Source organism: Papaver somniferum, unplaced genomic scaffold (genome assembly GCF_003573695.1).
Source record: "Papaver somniferum cultivar HN1 unplaced genomic scaffold, ASM357369v1 unplaced-scaffold_139, whole genome shotgun sequence".
NCBI lineage: Eukaryota > Viridiplantae > Streptophyta > Magnoliopsida > Ranunculales > Papaveraceae > Papaver > Papaver somniferum.
Window position 1 is genome coordinate 4322456 of NW_020623156.1, and position 8428 is coordinate 4330883.

Consider the following 8428-nt stretch of genomic DNA (forward strand, 5'->3'; position numbering starts at 1 on the left):
TTAAGAAATGAAGAACATGAACTATGATTAGTAAGTAAACTGATTGTTATATACCGGTTATTTTTGCCTCAAAGTTTTCATTTTTTATGTACTAAAAATTAAGCATAGTCGGTATACAACATGAACCCATGTCTACCGATTGTGAAAGTCGAAAAATCTAAGATTTCTTTAGTTTGGGAAAATTATATTTGTGGCTACAATGACAATCGGTAGATAATGAACATCGAGAAACTATCGATTGTACAACTGATAGATAACGAACATCACAGAACTACCAATTGTTAAAATGGAAAAACCCGAAATTTTATTAGTTCTAAAAAAAAAATTGGGACTACTATCACAAGCGGTAGATAATGGACATCACGAAACTACCGCTATTTAATTCATGACGGAAGGAAAAAGGAATACACTATTTAAATCTAAATATGAGAATACTTTCATATAAATTTTTAACATCCGCGTACTTATTAGCGGCCGTTATGAATATTATTGAATAGTAATGTGTGTTAACACTAAATACTAGTTCAAAATTTATACCGAGATTTATTCAATTACTTATAGCTAACATGTAAATATATAAAAATTCAGTAATCTATGATGAATTTCCCTATGTTAACAATATTCTAACATACGAATCAGATTCTCAAAAACAAAAAAAATGAATTACCATTTGATTCAGGGTTTAGAAACCTTCTCGGCAAGGCTTTATTGAGAACACGAATCGCCGGTGGACTCCGAGATTCTGGGCCTTTTCTTAGTGATGGATTTCGGAAGCCAATCCTCAATCCTAACTGAATTCCTTACAACAGGTTTCAATAATTCCCATGGGTCTTCCATCATGGACTTGTTGTAAAACATTTCAGGTCTCTCCCTTGCAGATGTGCAAGCATGAGAACCCCTTCCTCTTCCACTACCTCGTCCTGTGCCAGGGCGTGGACTATTGCTGAATGTGTAATTACTACCTCTCCTAGGGTATGGGTATTTTAGGCCCGGGCGAGGGGGGACTCCACGGCCTGAGCCGGTGCCACGGTGAACCCCAACACCCGGGGAGTTGGATGGATGCCAATACCCACCTGTGCCACCGGGCCTATTCCAAGCTTGAGGTGGAGGACCGTGATTCCCATGAAACGGAGGGGAAACAGGGCTTCTCCAATAATTGGGACTCTGATGAGGATTAGGTTCAAACGCTTTATGAGGGGAAACAGTGCTTCTCCAAGAATTGAGATTCTGATGAGGATTGGGTTCGAACGCTCTATGCGGGACAACAGGGATTCTCCAAGAATTGGGAATGTGATGAGGAGTAGGTTCAAACGCTCTAAGAGGGGCAACAGGGCTTCTCCAAGAATTGGGAATGTGATGAGGAGTAGGTTCAAACGCTCTATGAGGTTGATAACTGGGAGGAGGAATTGGGTAAAAGTTGTTTGGTCCTGAAGGATAAGATTGTGTTGGCGGAAAAGAAGAATTCTGTGGAACCTGGTACATGTGGTTTTTAGTCCTTTTATTTCCAGAGAAAGGAACCATTGGATCCGTACAGTAATCAGATCTTCGAGCACTAGTTGGTCTGTGTGGAACTGAACTAGACAAATAACAACTATTAGACAAATTAACAACAATAGTCGAATCTTATAAAAGGTTGAAGAGAAGCAAACACATTACCAAAAGCAGATCGATACTGTGATTTACAGAACTAACCAAAAGCTAAACCCTAGAAACCGATAGTCCAAGTGTAGCCTAAGGCAGCGTATCACTACAACTAAAGCCAAAAACAACTAGGCAAACAACAAACAACGTCGAACTCGAACAGCTATGTTTAGATTGTTTTGCTTTGAGAGCCCATGGCATATATATAGTGATATCATAACTTGGTATCCAAGAAACAATAACTTGCGTAAAAGGAAACTACTGGACCTTAAACCTATATATAGTAATTTACTCCGACCTTAAATCTATATATGGTAATTTACTACTGGACCTTGAATTCCTTTAAAAAAATTTTGAGTTATTGGCCAATTGGCACTAACTTCCTAAATTTAAGACTAAATAAGTATTGGGACCAGAAGGTTGGAGAACTTGAAGTCTTTAAATTTTTTGAGTTATTGGCCAATTAGCACTAAGCTTAATCTCCTAAATTTCTACGAGACTAAAGAAGTGTTGGGACCAGAAGGTTGGAGAACTTGAAGTCTTTAAATTTTTTGAGTTATTGGCCAATTAGCACTAAGCTTAATCTCCTAAATTTTTTCGAGACTAAAGAAATGTTGGGACCAGAAGGTTGGAGAAGCACTGAAGTCAAGATATTGGTATTCAATCCAAATCCAAGGAGGTAACATACCAAACACCAACAGTGACACGCACACCTTAGCATATAGTTGACCATCTTTATACCGGCCCAAACGACCCCAACTACCAACAAGCCGGACAGCACTAGCATTATATATATATACGGAACAAGGAAAATATACATCAAACATCTCTCAAATTGAGAAAACCAGATTCATCCGTTTCTAACTTATTATCCAAATCTCAGGTTCAGTTCTTGCCACCGGACCGATCCACATGGTCCGTCAACTAACACCTCAGTCAATTCACCACCATGGTGGTTATTTTCATACGGTCAATGTTTTCTGTTCTGTTCCAGTGGCGGTTGCCTTATTTTTATCAGCAACGGTTTTAGTAGCTCTGTGCGCCAAACACACAATAAGACGACGGCAGCTTGCTACGGAGACACTAGGATGCAGTCCCAATGATTCAAAACTTACTAGTTCATCTTCCATGATTTCACCTCGACGGTTTTTTGCAAGTGTAAGTAACAAAGCGTTTCCTTTTATCTACAAGAAAAAAAGTTGTGATCCATACGAAATCGTTGGGCACGACGAGGGATCACTTGGCGATGGCGGTTTATGGCAAAGAGGAATATTGATGTGGGAGAAATGTCAACCACCTGATTTTTCCGGTGTTATTTACTATGATGTTTATGGCCGACGGGTTTCTGAAATACCGAGGTCACCTCGTGCTAGTCCTTTTCCGTCGAACTTTTCACTTCCGGTTGCAAAAGATGGAAGCTTATAAGACTCTGTCACTGTATGTTTTCTTATTGTTTGTAGTATATGGGCCGTTTTATGAACTTAATTTTAGAAAAAGTAATTGAGGATTGAGGTTGCAACAGAGAAGCTTGATTGGTTCTAAGCAGCATCCATCACCAGTCATACGTTCAGTACCTCAACCGGCCAGCCATTTTGCCATACTCCATCACATGGATGATTCGGCCTCGACGGAGAGAATGATGAGAGAATGGGAGAGCAGAGCAGAGGAAATGAAAATTAAATTGAATCTGAAATGAGTTGCACACGACTCACATATACACATAAATAACAGAACTATCAACTAGTAAAACAGATAAACTGACATATCTCTAACACTGCCAATAGTTCACCAGTAAACTTAAATTGTTGTGTAATTGGAGAAGTTATCCATCAAAATATCCAGAGTTTCGGGGTAGAATTTTCTGGCAAACAAATAACACGGCCTCTTCATCCCATTACACATGCAAGGTTCATCCAACACTGAGTTTTCATCGCTAGTATAGTGTAAACTCTCATCAATAGACGTAAGTTTCTTCAGGAGCTCATAGGTAATATCCTGAGCTTGATAAGCTCTCGGATGCCACTTCCTTTCAGACCAATCGGTGAGAGTCACTGACCGATTCGCTATACCTGCAGGATCCATCATACTGAAGAATGTCGGCAGGTAATGCTCGTCAGAGTAGCAATTCTTGTCCCCCTCCATACCTGGCCTGCAGTAAAGCCTGAACTTCGGGTAGTAAAGACAGTCTGATAGGACTATCATAACGTGCTGCCGCTTCATTGTGAACCACTGAGAACCTTTCCTGAAATCTTTATAGTCAACTTCAGGTAACATATGCTCTGAATACCTACCAGCTGCTCCATGAGGTCCGAGATCTTCATAGCAATCAATGAAGCTAACATTTGTATTCATCAAATAGTTAAAGACATAATCGAAATTATGAAGTGGAATACAACTGTCTGAGAGAAGTACAAAATGCTGATTATCAGGGTCTTGGAAAGCCAATCCCAGAAGTCTCCTCTCTGCATCAACCATCGAATTTGTCCCCCAAACTACCTTCTCACTGTGAATGTCTCTGTTGACAAAATAACGGCTCAAATGTACCGGTTTTTCCTCAGATGCGTGTACGTAGACGGAGAATCTTCCTTCATGCCCGTCAAAGAACTTATCCCATAGCTTTTCTAAAGGTAATGTGCCCGGAGTCAAAAACATGAAAGCGATTTTAGGTGTGTTTGTATGAATAGGAGGAGTCTGCAAGATATCTCTAATGACACCACGAGCTGCAATCTCAGCATCACTATATTCCCTGCTAGGTGGTAGCCACTCGGACATAGACTTACAACCGACTCCAGAGAATACATAACAAAAAGAATATCCTCTTGGAGGAATGATATAAGCGCCAATTGACAAGAGGCAAATAAAAGAAATCAACGCAACGATCCAAACTGGCCCCTTAATGGGTGGTCTGTGGCGCCGCACTGACATACTGTGTTGTGGATCGAAATTGCCTAGACGCTAGCTGCTACAACTGTGATGTCTTCATTATTTTATCTTTCAGTAAGAATTTCATCAGAGTACTATTGTAAGTAGAATTTAGATACACGGAGAATTAAGGTTATGATTGATGTATTGATTAAGACCAAGTATAAGCGAGAATCAGGAAGAGATTTGGGAGATACAGAGAGAATTAAGGTTATGATTGAATGAATCTTGGATGGAATAATTAAGACTAAGAGACTTCTAATCGATACATTCAGTAAAGACTAAGGGAATGAATCTTTGATGTATTGATTAAGACTAAGAGAGTTTTAATCAATACATTCAATCATTTGGATGCTTGAAACAAAGAGTTGAATGAATCTTGAATTTCTAGAGAGCTTAGATACAGAGAGAATTAAGGTTATGATTGATTGTATTGATTAAGAATAACTAGTAGAGAGAATCAGGCGGAGATTTAGGAGAGAAGAGAAGACAATGAAATAAAATGAATCTAAAGAGAAAGAGTATGGTGGGGGTGGTGGAGGACAGAAAAGGAAGAGGCTTTTACAAGTTCAAATTTTCTATTTTTTTCAAGTACTCTTGGCAGCATGTTCATCGGATTGCCAGATATATATGTTACATAAACAAATACTACTATTTATTTTAGTTTGATGAAATAAATTAATTCCAACTGGGGCAACTAGTATTCATGTTCTCCACTATCTATCTGAACCAATGTCTCCCTATTATCAAGTAGTGCTTTACGACCACCATGTGTTTCCTGACACTAAATAATGAACGTATTCACCGAGTACTTGGTCGTTGGGATGCTTCAATAAAACAAAAACAAAAACAATTCCAGTTAAATGAATCCAAAGAGAAGACGTCATAGGACACTGACACAGTACGCGCATCAGATTAGGCATACTAGTAATTATATTCTTGTAAAATTGGAAGGATAGTAAACTATTTACATTCAACAATACAAAACTACCCCAAATATGTCCTCGACTGAGTTATGTTGGTTGCTGATTCTTGTATAAGTTAAATGATGAAATGAATTGTATTATTGTATGTATTCTCAGGGATCTACTATTGGTGGAACTCCTACAGGTGGTATTACCAACACAACATCCTTATTTAGCAAAATCGAACCGAAAACAGATCAAACAAAATCATTTCAAGTTTTCAACACAAGCAATAAAGCAAACACCTGATATTCCATAAGTAGCTCAACATGTCCAATTTCTTCTACCCTAGCTTTCTTGAAGAACCTAAAAAAATCCAAACAATAAAAACTAAACACAAATTCAACAACAATATCACAGAACATTATCCTGGTCCGGGTACACATGATTCACATAACATACATTGTATTGCGGGCTGATTCAATCAAAAGCTTTAGCAACAAAATCAAAATCAAATAAAACATGTGTTCTAAAAAAAACTTATCGAATCAAAAATTTGCTTAATCGAGATGAAATTAGGTGAAAGTGAGAGGGTAGTTACTTGATCTGTTCAGTAATGGCAGCTTCAAAATCATCTAAAAATTAATGACGAGCAGGAGCTTGTTGAGGAAGATCTGGTACTAATTGAAGTTCTTTCTTTAATCGATTGATGGCCTGGAATTGATCTGTTAGGAGAGTGAAGGGTTTTGAAATTCGGAAAGCTCGGGAGGAGGAGATAAAGTAAGGGATCTGTTTAATGATGACGAATATAGTTCAGGAGATTGTGTTTTTCGTTTTGAAGATTAGAAAGGAATTGCTGGGGTTATCTTTGGGTATTTGCCATTTGGGTTCTGTGGAGGAGACGAAGAAGTTGGAGCATGGATTATAAAAGATATTTTTTTGATTCATCTCTGAAAATTCTTTTTCAATCAATCAGTGTAAAAGACAAGGAGAAAGAGAGGTCATAATATTCTCGGCGGGACCGATACACTGGTACGATTTTATATCGGGGATATTATCGTTGAAATATCGGTATAATATCGGTTCTAGATTTAGAGATTATAATTTTATATTAAACATTTTCTCCACACATTTTCGGATAAGATATAATAGATAACATCAATTTTATCAAAAAAACAAAAGAGTAACTTTAGTAACTTGCTTCGAGAGCTACATGCACCTCTACTACCACCTGGAAGACTTTCTTCGCCAAAATTACCCTTAAATTTTATAGAAAACGATCAATACCGTCTCATATCGGGAAATGTAGGAAAATTTCGTATCGACCGAAACGGCCGATATTTGACCGAAACGGCCGATATTCGACCGATACGGCCGATATTATCGGGAGAATATCGTATCCCCGATATCCTTCTTATCGTATCGTTCTGGGCCGATATCCGAAATATCCTCGATATATCGGCCGATACGGCCGATATTGACTACATTGGTTTGGATGTACAAGTAGTTTTTTTGACCAGGAGGGTGTTTGGAAGTGAGTTTGGCTATGTTATTTTGAAACGATTTCCAAAAGTAAAATTGTTAAATTTTTTTTGGAAGCAAAATATTTCTATTTCTAGCTTCTGCTTCTAATATCTAGGCGAGCTATAGAGGATAGAGGCGTAGAGATTGATTGGATTTTTCTTTTTCTTTTTTATTTTTTTTGACATAGAAATGATTGAGAATTTTTTTGGGGTTATAAGTTTTTACCCATTTTATTTAGACAAATACTATCCCACACGACTTCGCGGGATGGCTTTCCGCAAAAACGACTTCTTTACCGTTGGATGATCAAATCAGTGGTTAGATTCACATTCAGGAAAAGACCTGTCACTTTCAGGAAGGACCCACCATTTTTTCTAAAGGGTTCAAAGCTGATAGATCTAGGTTTTAAAGTGATCTAACGGTAAAAAAGCCGCTAGAACGGGATGTCTTCCCGCAAAGTCGTGCAGGATAGCACTGCTCTTTTATTTATCATTTTTTATTTATCTTTTTTGACATGGATTAGCCCGCATTAGGATAGTTTCTCTCCCTTTTGACATGGATATGATTGGATTTTATTTTTTTTAAAGGGGATATGATTGAGACGAGATATATGATCTAACCTCTTATAGGGGTTAGTTTAATGAAATTTCAAATGACAGTACGAAAGTTTTCAAATTTACCGTTAATTCATAAAGATTTTTAAAGAGTCTTCTGATGTCTCTCGTTTTTAGTTAGAAACTTTTTAACTCATTTAAATTCTCTAATACTCCACGTTATTGAATTTGGATTTCAAAAAAGTTAGTCAAATGAGAATGAGAATTGAAAGTCATTGATTTGTTGTTTACAGAGATTTGGAAAGACCTTTTTAGGAAAATAGGCATGGTAGAAATATCTATCAAATAGGTGATATTTTTGGAGACTTGGAAACTTGGGTAATATTCATTTTTGAGAGTTTGACCAAGTTTTTTTCCTCATTTTTTGTTTGAGCTGATGAACAAGCAATAGGCCATGTGCGCAGTAAACCAGAGGCGAGATAGCATAAAAATTAAAATGTGGGATGAGTGGAATAAAGACAATGAACACATAGGCATAGGACAACAGTGAGATTTATTTAAAGAATCTACATATATTTTACCAGGTATTCATGGTACTTTAGAAAGTCTACAATTTCTACCAAGATGGCCATATAATTCATATGTCCTTGTATAAGTTAACTAAAGTCCAGGTACAACCAAGGTAGTCAATATCGGTTGTATCGGCCGATATTATAGGTTTTTATCGTGTATCGGAAAAAAACTATACAATATCTAAAATATCGGTGATATAAGGATGGAACGATAAAAACGCTTGTATCGGTATATACAAACCGATATATCGGGTTCACCTGTACACTGATAATATCGACAATAGTAATTTGGTAGAATAAATTATTTATA

The 8428-nt window shown here is 37.4% G+C and overlaps 2 protein-coding genes across 3 annotated transcripts; both read right to left on the minus strand.

The window, feature by feature from the left end:
- Positions 1–705: 705 nt before the first annotated feature.
- LOC113335302 (protein SICKLE-like) lies at positions 706–1521 on the minus strand. Its single transcript, XM_026581402.1, has one exon. It carries the CDS (start codon positions 1519–1521, stop codon positions 706–708), a length of 816 nt encoding a protein of 271 aa, XP_026437187.1.
- Positions 1522–3301: 1780 nt separating this feature from the next.
- Positions 3302–6425, minus strand: LOC113335263. 2 transcript variants are annotated; one of them, XM_026581367.1, is made up of 3 exons: positions 6070–6425; positions 5774–5834; positions 3302–5390 (listed from the first exon to the last, which is right to left on the minus strand). In XM_026581367.1, exon 3 carries the CDS (start codon positions 4564–4566, stop codon positions 3439–3441), a length of 1128 nt encoding a protein of 375 aa, XP_026437152.1. In that variant the 5' UTR covers positions 4567–5390; positions 5774–5834; positions 6070–6425; the 3' UTR covers positions 3302–3438. The 2 variants fall into 2 exon arrangements, with proteins under 2 accessions (XP_026437152.1, XP_026437151.1); XM_026581366.1 differs by lacking the exon at positions 5774–5834.
- Positions 6426–8428: the final 2003 nt, after the last annotated feature.